The sequence below is a fragment of the Carica papaya genome, chromosome 9 (genome assembly GCF_054855325.1).
Source record: "Carica papaya isolate Zhongbai chromosome 9, ASM5485532v1, whole genome shotgun sequence".
Classification (NCBI taxonomy): domain Eukaryota; kingdom Viridiplantae; phylum Streptophyta; class Magnoliopsida; order Brassicales; family Caricaceae; genus Carica; species Carica papaya.
In genome coordinates this window covers 31,307,403-31,330,764 of record NC_142317.1, presented here as the reverse complement: position 1 = coordinate 31,330,764, position 23,362 = coordinate 31,307,403, and the positions used below count along the sequence as shown (strand labels likewise).

The window sequence follows — 23,362 nt, the reverse complement described above, 5'->3', positions numbered from 1 at the left end:
TAATTTTAGTGCACTAGTTCTGCTGTTGATTGATTTTTTTCCTTCGGATTTATGGTAGTTTTCTATAGTTTCTTACCTTAGATTAAGTTAGTGTACTTACGGTGTAATGTATATATATTTTTAATTTAAAAAATAGTGCTACAATTGATACTTTCTTCGAACACCTTCCAAGTGATTTTAAAAAATGTTCACTCACTTCGTCCTCTTAATTGCAATGATTTTTTTTATTAGATTATCTTTTACACTTTTTCTTAATAAATAATTGAAAATACAATTACTATAACACTAACAATAATAATAATAATAATAAATCTCAACTTATGATATCATTTTGTATTATTCATTATGAATGAATGTTGGACATGATTAATAAGATAATTTATAGACATGAACAAAACTAGACGAAATGAAGCTATTACACTTGCCTGTTGTAATACTCGGGCCCGAAAAATTTGGCCCGGGATTCATTTTTAAAAATTAAATTAATATATAAAAAATAAAAATTTTAAATTTGTAAATTTCTATTTAATGCAAAATTAGAAAAAAAATAGGTGGATGATGAAATTGAAAATAATTTTTGGAAAAAGAGGTGAAATTTTGAGTTTGGGAGGTATTTTTTAAAGAAAATTCGGGAACTTGGGGGTCAAAATACAATTTTAAAAACATGTACCACGTAGAACCGACCAGTCAGCAGTTCAGACGAACCGGAGAACTCCGCGTGGCAAGGCACATTGACTTGGTGCCGGCGGGAGGCTACGCTGGCAATCCACGTGCCTGCGATTAGATGGTGCAGATTTATTTTCACACGCGTAGACGATCCAGATCCGTTCCCTCCTCAGGCGCGATCAGACAATCACGACTAAACGCGATGAACAGTCCATATTCGTTTCTTCTTTAAACGCGATCATATGACCCATATCAAATTGTGATGAACGGTTCAGATTTATTTTGTCTTTAAACGTGATCGGACTGGATCAGTTCAAATTAACAAGATACGGGTATAAATATCTCACTTCACACCGAATCCTAACCCTAGTCACTAGCCCTCTGCCGGAGAAGAAGAAGCAGTCTTCAGAGAAGGGAGACGACCGCCACCCGCCGCCGTGCCGGAACCACATCCGACCGTCAAAAAAGGTAAAAAATTTCTCATTCGCTCGAAATTTGATTTTGAACACCCTCATGACCAAATCGGAGCAAAAGAACTGGTGGATGAGCTGGAAACCGCAGGTAAAACTCGGCGGTGATGTTGTAGGAAAAATTAAAAACTGCCTCCAATGAGGCCCTTCTCGATTCCCGTTTCGTATAATTTTTCTACAATTGTATTTATCATTCTGTTTCCCATAAGTTGACCGAAGAAAAACATCCAACTGCAAAGGTGAGTCGGCGGAGCCGCCGCATCGGAAAATCCCACCACCGGTAAATTTTTATTTTTTGACTTTTTTCTGCCAACCGATACCCCTTAATGTGTTTTCTCGCATGTATGAGTATAAAATAGGCCGAAAATGGCCAGTTCAAGGCAAACCACCGCTGCAGACGGCGGTGCCATCGTTGGAGCATGGCGGTGCCACCGTGCCGGAATTTTGAAATTAATCGGAAAAGGTTTTTAACATTGATTGAATTTTTTTGGATATTTTTAGGTACTTGAAGCGTGTTTTAATCTCCAAAGAAAAATTCAAGGAACCTGCGGACTGCCAGTAGGCGCAGCTGAAAGTTTAGTATTTCGAACATTGATTCGGGTAAGAATCCCTCACCTTATTCCATATTATGGAATTGAAGTTTAATTATAAATAATACGACATTTTGCGTAATTTAAAAAAATTCGATAATTAATTATAGGTTACTAATGGAGGCGAAACCGGTTATTTATCACTATTTATCCTGTTTTAACTGATTGGTTGATTTTACAGTTTTAAATGCATGATAATATGCTGGAGTTTGTAAAATAATTCAGTTGTATTTCCTTGATGCATGTATTACTTGTTTTACGTGATTTACAGTTAAATTGTGAAAGTGAAAATTAAATATAAACAAAAAATTACTTGATTAAGTGAATGAATGAATGGTAGCCTTACTGGATATCTTGGGAGATGGTTAACGGACTGTATACATAGAAAATCCTATCGTGAACGTCGCCTCATACCGGATGGGGTATCGAAGATTGGTATTTTGGCGCTCATATCGGATGAGGTATGGGGACGACCCGTTTTACCCTAATACCAGACGGAGTATTGAAGGATGATATTTTTGGTACTCCTACTAGACGGGGTATGGGGACGGCCAGTTAGTTGACAATGTTGAATAAGGGTTCACACATAGTGGGGACATCCCTATGGACCCCTATGGATACCAGTTGGCATATAAAAATGAAAAGTTGTTGTTCTGCTTAATTGAATATGAGATTATGATGTTGTTTGTATTATTGCCTCTATCAGTCAGTTTTGGAAATCTCGCTACAGTAAGTATATAATAAATTATTTTATTTATAATAAATAAATTTACTTAAATTAAGAGCTCCATTAGTTGTTTTCATGATTTTTACCAACTTTCATTTCTGTATCAGTGAGTAGTGTGACATTCTTACTGGGTTAGTATAGCCTACTCTTTCATTAACTATTTCAGATCAAGATGACCAAGATCCAGCTCTCGATCTACAAAAAGGTTGCAAATAGGATGTCCAGTTGTTTACTTTATATTTATTTCTTTAATTTTTTGTTATTCTTTTAGAAGTGTCATTTTTGTAACCCTATTGAGTATTCTAAATTATTGTGTAAGGAATGTAAACCCTAACTTTATTATTTCGCTTCCGCATTCAATTTATAATTTATTTTCTTTTAAGTTTTGGACCATTACAATTGGTATCAGATTCCCGTTTCTCAGAACCATTCCTTACACAAAAACCCTAGAAAACAAAAAAAAAATGAATTATCACTCAATCATTCATTGTGAAATACAGATATAGATAGATGATGAGAGGAAAACCCCTACTAAACTGAGCAGCCCGGGAGGGTTCGCTTCAAGAGAATGTTGACCGGTTATTTGAAATGCTGGAGAGATTCATCGCTGCTTAGCAGGCCCGGGAGAAAATGAGGGAGTTACCTGACCCTCTCCTGCTACCACAAGTTGAGCCACCCCTGCAGTGGGAGAATCCTGAGCCACCTCGGTACGATTCTACTCCTCCACAGTACCATCCAGCACCACCACAGTATGGTATGGTGCCCTAACTGCATCATCTGGTACCACTACAGTATAGACTGGTGCCCTAACCGCATCACCTGACACCACTATAGTACAATCCAGTGCCTCCAACATATCATCCAGTACCACCACAGAACAATCCAGTCCATCCCCAGTACAATCAAGTCCCTCTTCCACAGGACTCAGTTCCTCCCATGATGGACCCAAGCTACATTGAGAGGTATAAAAGACTAAACTTATCTACTTTTATAGGGGCATCCTCATTTGAAGAGGTCGAGTACTGGTTAGCTGAGACAGAGAAGACTTTCACGACTCTTGGAGTGATTCTCGAATAGAGAGTAATACTTGCCACCTACATACTAGTAGGAAAGGCATGCCACTAATGGCTACTCAAGCAAGCCACCCTACCCGTTCCAATCACTTGGGAACAATTCTTGATGGCCTTCAATGCAAATTACCTCCTAGAACATCTCCGACATCTGAAAAAAATAGAGTTTGCACACTTAGTCCAAGGTGACATAACTGTATCAGAATATGCCCGAAAGTTACTAGAGTTGGACCGGTATTCCCTTGAGCGCATGATGGATGAAGGCAGAAAGGTAAGAAAGTTCGAGTGGGGTCTCCGTCCTGAGATTATACAGCAGTTGTATATGTTTGAACTCAGTACTTACTCGGCCGTTCTGGCCAAAGTATAATTAGTGGAGAAGAACCTTCGCATTTTTTCTCCAGTAGTAGGGAACCTCAGGCCCTAGTTTCATACTGCAAACCAGTACCTACTGCACCTGTTCAACAGAACAAAAGATCTAGCCCAATGACTTAGGTTCCTCCTCAGATTCCAACAACAGGATGCGGTAGGACTTGCCAACACTGTGGCAAGGATCATGGGAATCAACCCTACTATCGCCTCAACAATAGTTGTCGTATATGCGGGAGTGCCCAGCATTATGCGAGAGAGTGTCCGAGAAATCAGAACCATGTCAGATCTCTTATCTAGGGCATGACTTACAACCTCATTCAGCAAGATGCAGAAGCCAACCCAACATGATACAAGGTACGTACACTATCTGTAATCATCTTGCACATGTATTGATTGATACTCGTGCCTCATATTTATTTATTTCACATGCTTTTACACCAAACTTGAATGTATTACCTAAAAAACTTGATTCTGTATTATTTATATTACTCTTGGGAGTAGGACACTACTGGGGGAGGTTATATAAAAAGTATATATCATAGAGATAACAGATAGAAAATTGAGTGTGAACCTAATAGAGATTAACACGAGAGACTTTAATGTAATCCTGTGAATGAATTGGCTAGCGGTGTATCACGCTACCGTAGATTGTTTCTATAAGAAACTTGTATTCAACCCTCCTAATGAAGAGTCATTTACAAATTAATAAAATTTTTTAAACATTATTCCCTCATGGAAATTTTTCCTATTATTAAGTGTTTTAACTCGGTTGTTTTCTCTAATTAGATAAACCTAAGAAAGAAATTTATATTCGAGAGATTCTAATAGTCCGAGACTTCCTAGATGTGTTCCTGGATGAATTACTCGAACAGCCAGTGGACATAGAAGTTGAATTCACCATAGATCTTCAGTCAGGCACCCAACCTTTTTCGTTTGCCCTTTACTGCATGAGTCGTGTTGAGATGGAGGAGTTGAGAAAACAGATTAATGAATTGAAGGATAGTAGATTCATCCGACATTGTGTGTCCCATTGGGATGCCAGAGTCACATTTGTAAGGAAAGGGGATAGGACGTTAAGGTTATGTATTGGCTATAGAGGACTGAATAGGGTCACGATCAAGAACAAGTACCCCCTCCCCAGGATCGATGACCTTTTTGATCAGTTATAGGGTGCTCATGTCTTCTCTAAAATAGATTTTCGTTCAAGTTACCATCAGGTAAAAATCAAGACGGAAGACATTCCCAAAATAGCTTTTCGAACTAAGTACGGACACTATCAGTTTTTGGTCATGCCATTTGAACTAACCAACGCACCAGCGATCTTCATGAATTTGATGAATAAGGTTTTCAGAAAATTCCTGGATCAGTTCTTCATTATATTTATTGATGATATCCTGATCTATTCAAAAAGTAAAGAGGAATACGCTCACCATCTGACTCACGTTTTGCAGGTTCTCAGAGAAAAGAAATTGTATGTAAAGTTGAGTAAGTGTGGGTTCTGGCTCAAGTAGACTACCATCCTAGGGCATATCATATCAAGGAATTGAGTGTCAGTGAACTCCGAAAAAGTTGAAGTAGTGCTCGGCCGGAAAAAAATAACCTTGATCAAGGAGATTTGTAGCTTTTTGGGGATGACAGGTTATTACCGCAGGTTTGTGAAAGGATTTTCTAGTCTAGCTACTCTTTTGACTCGACTCACAAAGAAGAACGCCAAATTTGAGTAGAACGAGAACTGTGAAAAGAGTTTTTCAGAACTAAAGAAGCAATTGACTGCTACACCTGTGTTGATCTTGCCAAGCAGGACAATGGGATACACAGTTTATAGTGATGCCTCCTACTTGGGGTTGGGTTGTGTTTTGATGCAGCATGGGAAGGTCATAGCCCATGGGTCCAGGAAGGTGAAGAGTCATGAGAAAAACCACCCCACCCATGACTTAGAACTTGTCACGATTATCCACACCTTGAAGAATTGACGTCATTACTTGTATGGGAAAATATTTCATATCTATACCAACCATAAGAGCTTGAAACACATATTCACTCAAAAGAATCTCAACATGCGTCAGAGAAGATGGATAGAACTCCTCAAGGACTACAATTGCAACATATTGCATCACTCGGATAAGGGCAACGTGGTTGCCGACACATTCAGCAGAAAACGTACAAGTATATTAGCTCATCTAATGGTTTCAGAATGTAGGGCAATAAGGGTCGTACAATAGGTGACTTCATGACTTGAAGAGAGTCACATACTTGACCCAATTGACTGTTCAACCTGAGTTGATCTAGAGAATAAAGGAAGCCTAATATGCCGATTCCACCCTAGCAGCCCTCAAGAAAAATGCATAGTATGGAGTAAATTTAGAATTTTGAGTCTCTGCTGATGGATTGCTTAGATTTTAGGACAAGGTGTGTGTTTCATGTGATAGTAAGCTGAAAAGGGACATCATGATCGAGGTCCATAGCTCAAAGTTTATCATGCATCCTTTAAGCACTAAGATGTATCAAAGTATGCGACTCCGATTTTAGTGAATCGGGATGAAAGAAAATGTGGCGGACTTTGTTTCCAAGTGTTTGGTATGTCAGCAAGTCAAGGCAAAGCATCAACACTCAGACGGGCTACTTCAGTCATTACCAATTTTAGAGTGGAAATGGGAACACACCACAATAGATTTCGTAACAGGATTGCCTAGGGTACACTCAGAACATGATGCAATTTAGATAATTATTGACCGAATCACCAAGTCTTCCCACTTCTTGGCCATTAGGATGACCGACCTTTTGGACAAGGTAGCAAGAATGTATATCCGGGAGATAGTCAGGTTATATGAGGTGCTAGTGACAGTAGTGTCCGACAGGGACCCTAGGTTCACTTCTCGATTCTAGTATAATTTTTAACAGGGCATGAGAATGAAACTGTCCTTTAGTACCGCATTCCACCCTCAGACTGATAGACAATCAGAAAAGACAATACACCTATTGGAGGATTTACTCCGAGCTTGTGTTCTTGACATCGGAGGCCATTGAGATGATCACTTACCCTTAATAGAGTTTTTTTACAATAACAGCTACCAAGCAAGTATCGGCATGGCTCTGTACGAGACGTTATATGGCCGCCCATGTAGATCGCCGACCTATTTGGAAGAAGTGGGTGATAGAAAATTATTCGGTTCAGATCTTGTAGAGGAGACTACAGCCAAAATAATTAAGATTAGGAAAAACATCCAGATGGCTCAAAGTAGGCAGAAGAGTTATGCGGATACCCAGAAGAAGAATTTAAAATTTGAGAAAGGTGATCGGGTGTTCCTTAAGGTCACTCCTTTCAAATGAATCAGTAGGTTTGGCAAGAGGGGGAAACTAAATCTTCGGTTTATTAGTTCATTTGAAATCTTAGACAGAATTGGCTCCGCCGTCTATAAACTGGCTCTACCTTCAGAACTATTCATGGTCCATAATGTGTTTCATTTGTCTATGTTGCATAAGTATAACCCAGACCCCTCTCATGTCTTGGCCCATGAGCCCCTTTCACTCCAGGAGGATCTGTCCTACGAGGAAGTACTGGTGAGTATTGTGAACTGAAAGAGCAGAGTACTCCGCAATTGGAAAATTTCTTTCGTTAAGGTCCTATGGCAGAGTCACACACACAGAGAGGCCACATGGGAGCTAGAGTCAACTTCAGAGCTCAATATCCCCAACTGTTTGATTGAGTGAGGGAGAGACAAATTTGAGAGACCAAATTTCTTTTAAGGTTGGGAGAGTTGTAATATCCGAGCCCAAAAAATTTGGCCCGGGATTGATTTTTAAAAATTAAATTAATATATAAAAAATAAAAATTTTAAATTTGTAAATTTCTATTTAATGCAAAATTAGGAAAAGATAGATGGAAGATGAAATTGAAAATAATTTTGAAAAAAAAAAGGTGAAAATTTGGGTTCGGTGGATATTTTTGAAAGAAAAATAAAAAATTGGGGGTCAAAATATAATTTTAAAAAATGTGCCATGTAGGACCGCCCAGTCAGCAGCCTTAACGAACCGGAGCACATCCCGTAGTAAGGCACGCTGACTCGGTGCCGCACAGGAGGCCACGCTGGCAATCCATGTGCCCGCGATCGGACGGTCCAGATTTGTTTCTGGGTGCGTGGATGGTCCGGATCCGTTCCCTCCTCAAGCGCAATCAGACAGTCGCGATTAAATGCGATGAACGACCCAAGTTTATTCCTTCTTTAAATACGATCGTACGACTCAGATCAAATCGCGATGAACAGTCTAGATTTATTTGTTCTTTAAATGCGATTCGATGGTTGAGATCAAACGCAATGGATGGTCCAGATTAAAGGAAGACATATATAAATATCTCATTTCACACCGAACCCTAGCCCTAGTCGACAGCCCCTCGTCGGAGAAGAAGAACCAATCGTTGGAGAAGGGAGTCGACCGCCGCCCGCCGTCCTACCAGAGCCACCTTCGATCGCTAAAAAAGGTAAAAAAAATTTATTTACTCGAAATTTGATTTTAAACACCCCTATAGCCAAATTAGAGCAAAAAGACCGGCCGATGAGCGAAAAATCGTGGGTAAAGTCCGGCGGCACCACCGTAGAAGAAATCAAAAACTGCCTCCGATGAGGCCCTTCTCGATTCTAATTTCATGCGATTTTTCTACTATTGTATTCACCATTCTGATTTTCACAAGTTGACTGAAGAAAAACGCCTAACCTCGAAGGTGAGCCAACAGAGCCGCCGTACCGGAAAACTCCGCCGCTAGTAAGCTTTTATTTTTCAAAATTTTTTTGCAAACCAAGCCCCCTTAACGTGTTTTCTCGCAGGGATGAGTATAAAATCGGTCAAAATCGGCCAAAAATGACTGAAAACAGCCAGTTCGAGGCAAACCGCCACTGCAAACGGCAGTGTAGACATCCGGAGCACGGTAGTGCTGCCATGTTCGAATTTTAAAATTGGCCAGAAAAGTTTTTTAATACTGATTTTTGATTTTTTGGAATATTTTTAGGTACTTGAAGTGTGTTTTAATCTCCGAAGGAAAATTTAGAGAACTCGCAGACCGTCAGTAGACTCAATTGAAAGTTTAGTGTTTCGGACACCGATTCGGGTAAGAATCCCTCAGCTTATTCGCTATTATGGAATTAAAGTTTAATTATAAATAATACGATATTTTGCGTAATTTAAAAAAATCTCGATAATTAATTACAGGTTACTAATAGAGGCAGAACCGGTTATTTATAACTTTTTATCATGTTTTAACAAATTGGTTAATTTTACTGTTTTAAATGCATGATAATACACTGGAGTTGGTAAGATGATTCAGTTGTGTTTCTTTGATGCATGTATTGCTTCTTTTGTGTGATTTATAGTTAAATTGTGAAACTAAAAATTAAATATAAACAGAAAATTGCTTGATTAAGTGAATGAATTAATGGTAGCCTTACTAGATATCTTGGAAGATGGTGGACGGATTAGGTACATAGAGAACCCTACCGTGAACGTTGTCTCATACTGGATGGGGTATCGAGAATTGGTATTTTGGCACTCATACCAGATGGAGTATGGGAACAGTCCGTTTCACCATCATATCGGATGGAGTATTGAGGGATGATATTTTTTGTGTTCATACCAGACAGGGTATAGGGACGGCCGATTAGTTGACAATGTTGAATAAGAGTTCACGCGTAGTGGGGACATCCCTATAGACCCCCATGGATACTAGTAGGTAGATAAAAAGAAAAAGTTATTGTTTTGGTTAATTGAATATGAGATTATGATGTTGTTTGTGTTATTGCCTCTATCGCTCAGTTTTAAAAATCTCACTATGGTAAGTATACAACAAATAATTTTATTTATGATAAATGAATTTATTTAAATTAAGAGCTCCATTAGTTATTTTATTAATTTTACCAATCTTTATTTCTGTATTAGTGAGTAGTGTGATATTCTTACTGAGTAGTATAACTCACTCTTTCATTAACCATTTCAGATCAAGAGGACTAAGATCTAGCTTCCGATCCACAAGAGGGTTGCAAATAGAATGTTAGTTGTTTACTTTCCATTTATTTCTTGATTTTTCGTTGTCCTTTTAGAAAAGTCATTCCTGTAAATCTATTGGGTATTCTAAATTATTGCGTAAGGAATGTAAACCCTAATTTTATTATTTCGCTTCCGCATTCAATTTATAATTTATTTTCTTTTAAGTTTCGGGCAGTTACGCCTGTGATGTATAGATAATTCAAGAGTGATATTATGATATGAAATTTTCCATATAAGAATAGATTTGTCATGAGCAATATACTAAAATCGATATTTAAGAAAATTAATCCAATATGCGTTTGAAAGCTATGAGAGTGATTATATATTGATGTAATAACTTTTCCTGCACCATTGGCTTCAATTCTTGCGAACACTATATCCTCTTTCAAATTATACTTGATTTGATATTTGCAAAAAATAATGATTTTTATGTATGATTCATCAAATAATAATTGGTGTTGCTTGGTTAATTTAGAGAGATGTATAGGTTGTAAGTTGTTGTTAATGAAGATTATATGAAGGCTACTCATAATCTGTTCAACAAAATGCTCCAAAGACCCTTTAAATCTGTAGGTGTTGCAGAAATGGAGGAGGGTAGTTCGAGTTTACAGACTGAAGAAGCTTTAGATTTAGATATTGAAGAAGCCTCGGGTTTATAGATTGAAAAAGCTTTAGGTGTTGGAAACTGAGGAAGCTTTAGATTTAGACAATGAATAAGCCTCGGGCTTAAAGATTGAACAAGCTTTGGGTTACAGATTTTAGAAGCTTTGGGTTTTTGAAAAATCCCTATTGCAAATGTGTATTTTGTAGAAAGAAATGACGAAATGAGGAAATGGGGAAGCTTATTAAACAGAAACTTCGAGCTTTCCAAGGTGTGTTGCAGAGACAAAAGATGAAGCTTGATGAAACTTCAGGTTTTCTGTAACACACAACTAAAATTTTATTTTTATTTTTATTTTTTATTAATAAATATAATTTTTTAATTAATTTATTTATTTTATTAGATTTAATTTTATTTAATTTAATAAAAAAATTGGGTAAATTGATAAAGGATTAAATTGAAAATAATTTTGAGAAAAATGGGTAAAAATTTAGGTTCTTAAGATATTTTTGAAAGAAAAATCAGAAAACGGGGGTCAAAACACAATTTAAAAAAATTGTGCCGCGTCACACACCCGGTCAGCAGCTCCAACCAATCAGGACGCGCCAAGTGGTAGAGGTGCTGATACGGGAGGCCACGCAGGGGGGAGCCTCGTGGGTGATCCGTGTGCGCGCAATCGAACGGCTGAGGTTCGTTTCCACGCGCACGGACGACCCAGATTGAATCGCGATGAACGGTCCAAATTCACTCCTTATTTAATTGCGATCGAACGGTCCAGATCAAAAGCGATGGACGGCCCAGATCAAAAGCGAATGGGTATAAATAACCCCATCCACACCCAAACTCTAACCTTAGCCGCCAGAGCCCCTTGCCGGAGAAGACAACCCAGCCGTCGGGGAGCCGACCGCTGCCATCCGCTGCTGCATTAGAACCCTTTTCGACCACCAAAAAAGGTAAAAAAAAATTTTTTGCACAAAATTCAATTTTAAACCCACCAATGGCCAAATCAGAGTGAAAGAACCAGCCAATTGACCGAAAAATAACGTCGATGCCTGACGGCGCCGCTGTGGAAAATTTCACAAACCGCCTTCGATGAGGCCCTTCTCGATTCTCATTTCATGTAATTTTTTTACCGTTGTGATCGCTATTTTCTTCTCTACAAGTTGACCGAAGCGAAACACCCAACTACAATGTGAGCTGGAGGAGCCACCGCACAGGAGAGCCCTGCCGCCAGTGAGTTTCAATTTTTCATATTTTTTCGGCCCACCGAGGCCCTTTAGCATGTGTGCTCGCAGGAATCAATATAAAATTGACCGAATTCAGTGGAAAACGACCGACTCGAGGTGGACCGCCGCCGTGCTGGATTTCTGAAATTGGTCAAGTAGGCCCCGGGACTAATTTTTGGATTTATTGAGGACATTTGTAAGTACCATAAGCGCGTTTAAGTTATCGGAGAAAAATTCAGGGAACCCAATGACCGCCCGTAGGGGCAGTAAGCCATTTAGTTTTCGGTGTCAAATCAAGTAAGGACCCATCATCCTATTTCTTATCATAGAATTGAAGTTTGAACAAATAATAATACGGTATTTTGTACAAATTAAATAGATGTGCATAATTAATTACGGATTGCTAATGGAGCCCGAACCGGACATTGTTCTCTGTTGATTTTTGTTAATTTATTTTGCAGTCTAAAAGCATGATGGTTTCTGCTTTATCTATTTTATGGTTTAAATGCACGTATTATTGTCTTACTTGACCACTGTTTGATTTTGGAATTTAAGATATGATTGCATTACCGGATGCATGTTCATTTGTTTATGTGATTATGTTTGATTTGGTAACGGAGGCTAAGGGGAAACAGGAAAGGGGTGTGATCAAATAAACAGACAAGATGACAGTCTCACTTGATATCTTGGAAGATGGTGGATGGACCAGGTTCATAGGGAACCTTACTGTGAACGTTGTCTCATACCGAACGGGGTATGGAGACTTGAAAATTTGGCACTCATATTGGAAGGGGTATGGTGATGGCCGTATAATTGAGATTGTTAAAGGAAAGGGTTCACGTGTAGTGGGGACACTCTTATAGATCCCCATGGATACTAGTAGGCTGGTGAAATGAGAAACGATTATGATTTAGTTTATTGTTAATGAATATGAATTTATGATATGTTCTATGTTGCTGATTGTGCATGAAGTTATGATATGTATGATATTATTGTCTTTATAGGTTGTTTTCATAAATTCCACAATGGTAAGTGAACGGTAAATGATTTTACGATTGATAAACGAATTTGCTAAATTTAGTGCTATATTAGTTGTTTTGATTTTCTACCAACCATTACTTCTGTGTTGGTGATATAGTATGATATCTTTACTGGGCTAGTGTAGCTCATCCCTTATCTAATCATTTCAGATCAAGAGGACTTGGTTCCAAAGTCCGATCCACAGAAAGATTGCGAGTAGATACTAGGTACTTTCTATTTTCCATTACTTTTTGTATTTCTCGTGTTTCTTTCAGAGAATTCATTCCATAATATTTTTTAGTACTTTTAAGTTATTGTGTAAGGGATGTAAACCTTAACCTTTTATTTCGCTTCCGCACTTAAATTATTATATTTTTTTTTATTTTCGAGGTCGTTATAGTTGGTATCAAAGCCACGTTCCTTGGACTCGTCCCTTACACAATGATACTTAGAGAAACACCAAACCAATGAATTATCACTCAACCCTTCCTTATGAAATGTAGGTACAGAGAAATGAGGAAAAGAAGATCCCCACTAAACCGAGCAGCCCGGAATGGTTCGCTTAAGGAAGATGTTGATTGGATATTTAAGATGCTGGAGAGACTCATTGCTGCCCAGCAAGGCTAAAAGGAGAGGAGGGAGCTACCTGACCCTCCCCCGCTGCCACAGGTTGAGCCACCACTGCAGCGAGAGGATCCCGAGCCACCCTGGTACGACCCTACTCCTCCACAGTACCACCTGGCACAACCGCAGTATGATCCAGTGCCCCAGCCACAGTACCGTCCGACACGCCATAGTACAATTTGGTGCCCCCATCGTATTAGCAAGTACCACCATAGGGCCCCCCAGTCTATCCTTAGCCTGGCCGAGTCCCTCTTCCACGGGACCTAGTTCCTCCCATGATTGACCTAGGCTACATAGAGAGGTACAAGAGATTAAATCCATCTACTTTTGCAGGGGGATCCTCTTTTGAAGATGTCGAGTACTGGTTGGCAGAGACAGAGAAAGCCTTTAAGACCCTAGATGTGACTTCTGAGTAGAAGGTCACCCTTGCTACCTACATACTAGTGGGAGAAGCAGACCGCTAGTGGGAACTCAAAAAGACCACCTTGCCTGTCCAGTTACTTGGAAACAGTTTCTAGCAGTCTTTCATACAGAATACCTCCCAGAGCATCTCCGACATCTGAAGGAGATGAAGTTTGTCCAGTTGGTCCAGGGAAACATGACGATGTCAAAATATGCTTGTAAGTTTCTGGAGTTGGGCCGATACTCCCCTGAGACGTTGTTGGATGAAGGCAAGAAGGCTAGGAGGTTCGAGTAGGGCCTCTACCCAGATATCAGACAACATTTGTTGGTGCTGGAGCTCAGGACTTATTCGGTCGTCCTAACCAAGGCACAGCTAGTGGAAAGGAGCTTCCGCACCCTCTCTCAGACAGCAAGGAACCTCAGACCCTCAGCTCCACCCCGCATAGCAGCACCTACTGCGCCTGTTCAACAGAACAAAAGGCCCAGGCCGGTGATCCAGGCTCCCCCTCAGGCCCCGGTGGCAGGACGTGGTAAGATCTATCAGCATTGCGGCAGGGATCATAGGGACTGACCCTGCTATCGCATCAACAACACCTGTCACATATGTGGTAGTGCCCAACATCATGCGAGAGAGTGCCTAATGAATTAGAATCATGGCAGACCTCCTTTCCAGGACAAGGCTTACAATCTCACCCAACAGGATGCTGAAGCTAACTCGGACGTAGTACAGGGTATGTACACTATCTGTAACTATCTTGTTCATGTTTTGATTGACACTAGTGCATTGTATTTATTTGTTTCACCTGTTTTTGCATCAAAATTTAATGTATTACCTGATAAACTTGATTCTATATTATTTGTGTCTACTGCTGAAAGTATGACACTAGTGGGAGAAGTTGTCTACAGGGCTTGTGTCATAGAGATAGCAAATAAAAAATTGAGTGTGGACCTAATAGAATTAGACACGAGGGATTTTGATGTAATTTTAGAAATGAATTGGCTAGCGGTGTATCACACTACCGTAGATTGTTTTAGCAAAAAAGTTGTATTCAATCCTCCTAATGAGGAGCCATTTACAAATTAATAAAATCATTTAGTACTTATTCGTTGATGGCAAATTTTTTTATTCGTCGAGTACTTTAACCTTACTGTTTTCTCTAACTAGGCAAACCCAAGAAAGAAAATTGCATTCAAGAGATTCTGGTAATCCGAAACTTTTCAGATGTGTTTCCAGATGAACTACCCAGACTGCTAGTGGACAGGGAAGTCGAATTCACCATAGACCTACAGCTAGGCACCCAGCCTATTTCAGTTGCTCGTTACCGCATGAGCCACGTTGAGATAGAGGAACTGAGGAAACAAATCACTGAATTACAGGACAATAGCTTTACCAGACATAATGTGTCCCCTTGGAGTACCGGAGTCACTTTTGCTAGAAAGGGAGATAGAACGTTGAGGTTATGTATTAATTACAGAGGGTTGAACAGAGTCACAATTAAGAACAAATATCCCCTTCCCAGGATTGATGACCTCTTCAATCAGTTACAGGGTGCGCAGGTCTTCCCCAAAATAGACCTGCGTTCAGGTTACCATCAGGTAAAAATCAGGACAGAAGACATCCCCAAGACAGTCTTTCGAACCAGGTATGGACACTATGAAGTCTTGGTCATGCCATTTGGGTTAACCAATGCCCCAGCCATCTTCATGGATCTGATGAACAAGGTCTTCAGACAATTCTTAGATCAATTTGTTATCGTGTTCATTGATGACCTCCTGGTTTATTCAAAAAGCAGAGAGGAACATACTCACCATCTAGCTTATGTTTTACAAGTTCTCAGAGGAAAGAAGTTGTATGCAAAGTTAAGTAAGTGTGGATTTTAGCTTGAGTAGACCACATTTGTAGGACACATCATATCAAATGATGGAGTATCAATGAACCCTGAAAAGGTTGAAGTGGTGCTCGGCTGGGAGAAATTGATATTAATTAAGGAGATCCGTAGCTTTCTGGGAATGACAGGCTATTACTGCAGGTTTGTTGAAGGATTTTCTAGTCTAGCTGCTCCCCTGACCCGATTCTCAAAGAATAATGTCAAGTTTGAATGGAATGATGACTGTAAAAGAATTTTTTCAGAACTAAAGAAACAGCTGACTACTGCACCTGTGCTGGCCTTAAACAAGTGGATCGGGGAGATATACAGTTTACAATGATGCCTCCTATCTAGGTCTGAGTTGTGTTTTAATGCAGCATTGGAAGGTCATAGCCTAGGGGTCCAGATAGTTAAAGAGTCATGAGAAAAACTATCTCACCCATGACTTAAAGCTTGCCGCAATCATACACGCCTTGAAGACTTGACACCATTTTTTATATGGAGAGACCTTTTAGATCTATACTGATCACAAGATTTTGAAACACATATTCACTCAAAATGATCTCAACATACGTCAGAAGAGGTGGATAGAACTTCTTAAGGACTATGATTGTGACATCTTGTATCATCCAAGTAATGGCAACGTGGTAGCCGATGCACTCAGTAGAAAAAGTGCAAGTATATTAACCCATTTGATGGTTTCAGAATGCAGACAGATTGGGGCCACACAACAGGTTCGACTTCAGGACTTGAAGAGAGTCACATGTTTAGGTTATCTGACCATTCAACCTGAGTTAATACAGATAATAAGGAAAACTCAGTCAGTCGATCCCACCCTAGTAGCCCTCAAGAAAGATGCAGAGCAGGGAGTTAGCTCAGAATTCTGAGTCTCCGCCGATGGGTTGCTCCGATTCCAAGACAAGGTGTGTGTTCTAAGTGAAAGTGAGTTAAGGAGAGGCATTATGACAGAGACCCATAACTCAAAGTTTATCATGCATCCCGGAAGCACTAAACTGTACCAAAATATGCAACCCCATTTTTAGTAGAACGGGATGAAAAGAGATATAACTGACTTTGTTTCTAAGTGTTTGGTATGTCAACAGGTCAAGGCCGAACATCAGCGCCTAGACGAGCTACTTCAGCCATTACCGATCCCGAATGAAAGTGGAAACATATCACTATGGACTTCGTGACAAGATTACCTAAGGCACACTCAGGATATGATGTCATCTGGGTAATTGTTGACCAGCTTACCAAGTCTTCCCACTTCTTGGCCATCAAGACGACCGATCCCTTGAACAAGTTAGAAAGAATGTATATCTGAAAAATAGTCAGATTGCATGGAGTGCGAGTGACAGTGGTGTCTGACAGGGACCCCAGGTTCACTTCTCAGTTTTTGAGTAGCTTTCAACAAGCCATGGGAACGAAACTGTCCCTCAGTACTGTATTTCACCCTCGGACTGATGGACAGTTAGAAAAGACAATCCGTACACTTGAGGATATGCTCCGAGCTTGTGTCATTGACTCTAGGAGACGTTGGGATGACCACCTACCCCTGATAAAGTTCGCCTACAACAATAGCTACCAAGAGAGTATTGACATGGCTCCGTATGAGGCATTATATAGGCACCCATGCAAATTGTCGATTTGTTAGGAAGAAGTGGGTGATAAAAAACTGTTCGGCCCATATCTAATAGAGGAGACTACATCCAAAATAGTTAAGATCAGGAAGAATATTCAGACGGTTAAGAGTAGGCAGAAGAGTTATGCGGACACCCAGAGGAGAGATTTAGAATTTGAGAAAGGCGACCTAGTGTTCCTTAAGGTCACTCTTTTCAAGGGAATCAACAGGTTCGGTAGGAGGGGGAAACTGAACTCCCGATTTATTGGACCATTTGAAGTCTTAGACAGAATTGGTACCGCTACCTACAGACTAGCACTGCCTTCAGAACTTTCTAAGGTCCACAATGTGTTTCATGTGTTCATGTTACGCAAGTACAACTCGAACCCCTCTCATGTCTTGACCCACGAGCCTCTTCCACTCTAGGAGGATCTATCCTACGAGGAAGTACCGGTCGGTATTGTGGATCGAAAGAGTAGATTACTCTGCAACCGAAAAATTTCCTTTGTAAAGGTCATATGGCAGAACCACACACCGAATGAGGCTACATGGGAGTTAGAATCAGACTTTAAAGCCCAGTATCCCCAGTTGTTCGATTGAGAGTGACAGACAAATTTGAGGGACCAAATTTCTTTTAAGGGGGAGAAAGTTGTAACACCCAACTAATTTTTTTATTTTTTTATTTTTTATTAATAAATATAATTTAATTAATTTATTTATTTTATTATATTTTATTTTATTTTATTTAATAAAAAAATTGGGTAAATTGATAAAGTATTTCTGATTTCCGTTTCGTGTAATATTTTTACCGTTGTGATCACCGTTTTCTTCTCTACAGGTTGACCGAAGCGAAACACCCAACCACAACGTGAGTCGGAGGAGCTGTCGCACTGGAGAGCCCCGCCGCCGGTGAGTTTCGATTTTTTATATTTTTTCGGCTCACCGAGGCCTTTTAGTGTGTGTGCCCGCAGGAATTGATGTAAAATCGACTGAATTCGGCCAAAAACGGCCGACCTGAGGCGGACCGCCACCGTGCTGGATTTTCAAAATTGGTCGAGTAGGCCTTGGGACTAATTTTTGGGTTTATTTGGGACATTTGTAGGTATCATAAGCGCATTTCAGTTTCCGGAGAAAAATTCAGGAAACTCAAGGACTGCTCCTTGGCGCAGTAAGCTATTTAGCTTTCGGTGTCAAATCAAGTAAGGACCCCTCACCCTGTTTCCTATCATAGAATTGAAGTTTGAATAAATAATAATACGATATTTTGTACAAATTAAATAGATGTGCATAATTAATTATGGATTGCTAATGGAGCCCGAACCGAACATTATTCTTTGTTGATTTCTGTTGATTTATTTTGCAGTCTAAAAGCGTGATATATTTAGTTTATCTATTTTATGGTTTAAATGCATGTATTATTGTCTTACTTGACCATTGTTTGATTTTGAGATTTAAGATATGATTGCATTACCGGATGCATAATCATTTGTTTATGTAATTATGTTTGATTTGGTAACGGAGACTAAGAGAGAACATAAAATTAGTGTGATCAAATAAACAAATAAGATGACAGCCTCACTAGATATCTTGGAAGATGGTGGACGGACTAGATTCATAGGGAACCCTACTGTGAACGTTGTCTCATACCGAACGGGGTATGGAGAATTGAAAATTTGGCGCTCATACCGGACGGGGTATGGGGACGGCCTTGTAATTGAGATTGTTAAGAGAAAGGGCTCACGTGTAATGGGAATACTCCTATGGATCCTCATGGATACTAGTAGGCTGGTGAAACGAGAAATGGTTATGATTTAGTTTATTGTTAATGAATATGAATTTATGATATGTTCTATGTTGCTGATTGTGCATGAAGTTATGATATCTATGATATTATTGTCTTTATAAGTTATTTTCATAAATTCCACAATTGTTGGTGAACTGTAAATGATTTTATGATTGATAAACGAATTTGCTAAATTTAGTGCTCTATTAGTTATTTTGATTTTCTACCAACCATTACTTCTATGTTGGTGATATAGTGTGATATCCTTACTGGACTAGTGTAACTCATCCCTTATCTAACTATTTCAGATCAAGAGGATTTGGTTCCAGAGCCCGATCCGCGGGAAGATTACGAGTAGATGCTAGATATTTTCTATTTTTCATTACTTTTCGTATTTCTCGTGTTTCTTTCAGAGAATTCATTCCGTAATATTTGTTTAGTACTTTTAAGTTATTATATAAGGGATGTAAACCTTAACTTTTTATTTTGCTTCCGCACTTAAATTATTATATTTTTTTTTAGATTTCCAGAGTCATTACATTTTCTGATTTGAGTTTACAGCTTTTCTAGTTTCCAAGTCTGCCACCAGTTTCAATAGTTGCAGAGAAAAACATAAAGAAAGAGGGAGAAAAGATATTTAACTCTAATCGTGTTTAGAGTTATAGGCATCAACGTTAGCACCACGTGGATGACAACGTGGACACCCACATGGAAGCCACATGGCCAAAAATACAAGATCATGTCCTGTCAGCTTCCACGTATACACGTATTTAACGATGGAGGGTGTCTTTGAATACTTTTTAAAATAAAAGGACTAGTTGGAACATAATAAAACATGATGGGCTTTTAAGCCCAAAAAAACGGTTATATATATATATATTACAAAATTTATATTTAGGTACATGCATCTTAAATTAGTAAATTTATAACACCTATTAGATTATATGAAAATCGAGAATAAGCTTAGAAGTTGAAGAACTTAATTACCATATTTTCAAGATATAATTATTCAACTAAGCTTTATAAAATATTTTAAAAATTATTTATTTATTTCACACACATAAAATATTAATTTCTAAATAAATTTATCATTTAATTGATTGTATATCAAATAATTAAATTATATGATTCTTTTTTTTTTCAATTTTTTTCTCTTATCTTAAATCATATTAAAATAAAAAAAAATTATACTTATTAAATAATTAAAAATAATATCAATTATTTTTTTAAAAAAAATCAGATAGAAAAGAGTGATATTTATATTATGTTATAAAGTTTGTATATATGTTCTATTTAAAAAAAATAAAAAATAATAAAATTATTTTTCTTAAATTTCATTCTTATTAACACTTTAAGTTATTATTAATTATATAAAATGATGCATATAAATCAAACATAGTTTAATTTTCTACATATATACATGTATTAAATTATTTTTAGAACAACAAATGCTTTTGTGATGATGTGTCCTAATATGGTGCTACCATAACCTAATATATATATATAAGATAAAAAAAAAATTTATTTTTATTTTAGAAAATAATTTTCCATCTTTTCCGACTATTCTATTTTTTTTTTCTTTAAAAATAAAAACAGAAAATGACCTATTTTTATTTTAAATAACTAAAAGTCAGCCATCATTTTGTGAATTGTTCCAACTCCTCCCATCTATCGACGAATCAGTTCTCCCTCTCAGAAACTGGGAAACTATGTCTCTCTTCGAGAATGAGCAGATTACAGCAGCAGCAGTATCTTTCTCTCTTGAGCAACTGCAAGAGCCTGAAAACCTTCAAACAAATCCAAGCTTCTCTACAAAAATCTGGCCTCGATACCGACCCTTTCATCTATGGGAAGCTTCTCCTCCACTGCGCTGTCACAATCTCTGATGCTCTCGACTATGCTCGCTTCCTCTTCCTCCGTTTCCCAAACCCAGATGTTTTCATGTACAACACTATAATCCGAGGATTCTCCGACTCCGATACCCCCCAAAACTCCATCACTGCTTACATCGACTTGCGACGGAAATCGTTTGCCCCTCCTGATAGCTTCTCTTTTGCATTTATTCTCAAGGCAGCCGCGAGTTATAGGTCATTGAGGGCGGGGATCCAATTGCATTGTCAAGCTTTGACGCATGGGCTTGATACCCATCTGTTTGTTGGGACTACATTGATCAGTATGTACGGGGAATGTGGGCGTGTGGATTTTGCGAAGAAGGTGTTCGAGGAAATGCGAGAGCCCAATGTTGTTGCCTGGAATTCAGTGGTTACAGCGTGCTTTAGGGACGATGACGTGGAGGGTGCTACGAGATTATTTAATCGGATGCCTGCTAAGAATTTGACATCGTGGAATGTCATGCTTGCTGGGTACACGAAGGGCGGGGAGCTTGAGTTGGCTAGGAAGATCTTCTGGGAAATGCCAGTTAAGGATGATGTTTCATGGAGTACAATGATCATTGGGTTTGCTCATAATGGGTGTTTTGATGGGGCTTTTGGGTACTTCAGGGAGTTGCAGCAGGCGGGGATGAGGCCAAATGAAGTGAGCTTGACCGGAGTGCTGTCTGCATGTGCACAGGCTGGGGCTTATGAATTTGGAAGAATACTGCATGGGTTAATTGAAAAGGGGGGATTTACGTGGCTTGTTTCGGTGAATAATGCTCTCATGGATGCGTACTCTAAATGCGGGAATGTGGGTATGGCTCGTTTAGTTTTTGAGAGGATGCCGGGAACAAGGGGCATCATTTCTTGGACCACAATAATTGCTGGGCTTGCAATGCATGGCCATGGCAAGGAAGCTATACGACTATTTCATGAAATGGAAGAGTCTGGAGTTAGGCCAGATGGAATCATTTTTATTTCAATTTTATATGCTTGTAGTCATGCTGGATTAATCAAACAAGGTAGTGACTATTTCTCCAAGATGAAGGATATTTACAATATGGAACCGGCCATTGAGCATTATGGCTGTATGGTTGACCTATATGGTCGAGCTGGTAAACTGCAGGAGGCCTATGAATTTGTCTGTCAAATGCCTGTTTCACCTAACGCTATTATCTGGCGGACTCTTCTTGGTGCTTGCAGCATTCATGGAAACATCAAGTTGGCAGAGCAAGTGAAGCAACAGCTTTCTGAGCTAGATCCCAAGAATTCTAGTGACCATGTTTTGTTGTCTAATGTATATGCGGTTGCAGGGAAATGGAAGGATGTTGCTGCAGTCAGAAGATCAATGAGTGAGAAGAAAATCAAGAAAACTCCGGGTTGGAGCATGATTGAAGTTGACAAGATTATGTATATTTTCATGGCAGGCGAAAAGAATAACAAGATAACAGAGCAGGCTTATGAGAAGCTAAGAGAAATTATTCTGAGGCTTAGAGTTGAAGGGAGCTATGTGCCAGAAATTGGGAGCGTTATGCATGATATAGAAGAGGAAGAAAAAGAAGATCAAGTGGGTAAGCACAGTGAGAAGCTTGCTGTAGCATTTGGAATGACAAGATTGGCCAAGGGAGTAACTATTAGGATAGTGAAGAATTTGAGAGTTTGTAGGGACTGCCATACCATAATGAAGCTGATTTCTAAGGTTTATGGATTGGAAATTGTGGTTAGGGACAGAAGTCGCTTCCATTTATTCAGAGATGGGTCTTGTACATGCGGAGACTACTGGTGATCAGGGGCTTTTCTTCTGTCGTATGTTGAGAATAAGGTTGTCCAAGGAATAAGCTAACAAGAGACGAGAGTCCAAGAAAAGATGGAAGAGCTAGAAACAGATAGTAGCACGAAGAAAAAAACAATGGACATACAGAAATTTTGTGAGAAGTGATTATCTTATGAACCATTACAAGCAATCAATTGGTAAACCTGAGTAGATGGTGGAGTTGTCTACTGGACACAAAATATTGACTACTACTTTCAAAAATTAATGATTGGATGCAGAGAAGTTATACTGATATATGAGGAGCTTGAGGCAAAAAGACAGTCAATATGGAATTATCACCAGAAAGAAAATTAAGAATACAATAAAAAATTTTCTTCATCTCTAGATTGTAGGAAGGGGCAGACTTCCAGTGATTGGAAATTTGACATCCTGCATCTTTAGTTGTTTCCCCCTTTTCTTATTTAGATGCTGGGCTCTGCTTTGTTTGAATTGTAGAAAGAAAAATAAACAATTAGAGGGAGAGCATGTGGATGCTTCCCACATTCAGCTTCTTTAGTTGACTCATCTTCGGTTACATGTTCAGTAGTTTAAGTTTCTATCTATCTGAATCTTCTCACAAATAAGAGAACAATTAAGCTCTA

At 38.9% G+C, this 23,362-nt stretch overlaps 1 protein-coding gene across 1 annotated transcript; it reads left to right on the top strand.

Annotated features, from left to right (window-relative positions):
* Nucleotides 1-20,715: 20,715 nt before the first annotated feature.
* Nucleotides 20,716-23,362, top strand: LOC110810109 (Tetratricopeptide repeat (TPR)-like superfamily protein). Its single transcript, XM_022036182.2, has one exon. The coding sequence runs from the start codon at nucleotides 20,799-20,801 to the stop codon at nucleotides 22,731-22,733; it is 1,935 nt and encodes a 644-aa protein (XP_021891874.2). The 5' UTR covers nucleotides 20,716-20,798; the 3' UTR covers nucleotides 22,734-23,362.

Bases quoted from the DNA above. Each gene is read 5' to 3' on its own strand.
- LOC110810109 (XM_022036182.2), top strand. From the start codon at position 20,799: ATGAGCAGATTACAGCAGCAGCAGTATCTTTCTCTCTTGAGCAACTGC.